The 954-nt window shown below is 43.0% G+C and overlaps 1 protein-coding gene across 1 annotated transcript; it reads left to right on the forward strand.

Moving 5' to 3' along the window:
• Positions 1-345: 345 nt before the first annotated feature.
• Positions 346-926, forward strand: Pmar_PMAR003197 (caax prenyl protease ste24, putative; the record flags this gene model as incomplete). Its single annotated transcript, XM_002776162.1, has 4 exons — positions 346-462; positions 506-639; positions 692-814; positions 877-926. Coding segments are annotated over 4 exons (424 nt in total), but the record flags the coding sequence as incomplete, so codon positions are not given.
• Between the last annotated feature and the right edge of the window lie 28 nt (positions 927-954).

The following is a 954-nucleotide window of genomic DNA, read 5'->3' on the forward strand; positions in this document are numbered from 1 at the left end:
TATTTCACGACTACTGCATAGAGTAAATATCGCGTTTTTCAAGGATTTTTACGCCACTTCACGTAAAACGAGTGGTGAAACTCCAATGTTGAAGTATATTTTCACTTTCCTCAGCTGAGCTCAGCAGTTTCACCAACATAGGAATCTGGGTGAAAGGGTATAAGAAACCGATAAGAAAATCCTAAAAATTTCATATTGTTACCAACATTACGTGAATATTTTCTTACACTTCTAAAATAACTACATAAATTGCATTTAATTTCGTAAAAAAATTTCGAATAAAATCACGAAGTATATGAAAACCTGTATACGATGTTGAGAGCAGTTGATTGATTGTTCGCTCAGGTTGACGGCTCTAAACGGTCCTCCCACAGTAACGCCTATTTCTTTGGTTTTTGGAAGAGCAAACGTATCGTACTTTTTGATACCCTCCTCACGTTAACTCACGAGGAGATCCTCTCGGTAGGGCATGCCAGACCGCCGCTGTGAAGGATCATCTTCCTAGGTGTTATCACATGAGCTCGGCCATTGGTACCATAATCATCTGGTGAAGTCGATGACAGCGGCAAGTGCTCATCTGTTCGTCATCATGTACGCCTATGGAATCTTCGTACAGCGATATGGGGTGCAACTATTGAGGTAACATACTACTCCTTCCTCATCGTCGCCTGCAATGCCTTTGCATATGCAGCGACTTTGGCTTCCCTACAATGCCTGACGGATCGGTCCCAGCGATGGTGGCGTTGATGCTATTCACCCGACTATGGCAGCCGATCGATCAAGCTATTGACGTTCTGATGACCGTCCAAACCAGGTAGGTTGTTATCTCCTATTTTTCCACTGGTAGTTAGTGTTCATCATTTTTCTTAATCTCAGGACATTCGAGTTTCAAGCCGACCGTTTCTCAGTTGATGATGGTCGTAGTGGTGACTTGAAAACGGCCCTGACCAAACT

This window comes from Perkinsus marinus (assembly GCF_000006405.1).
Source record: "Perkinsus marinus ATCC 50983 genomic scaffold scf_1104296954158, whole genome shotgun sequence".
Classification (NCBI taxonomy): domain Eukaryota; phylum Perkinsozoa; order Perkinsida; family Perkinsidae; genus Perkinsus; species Perkinsus marinus.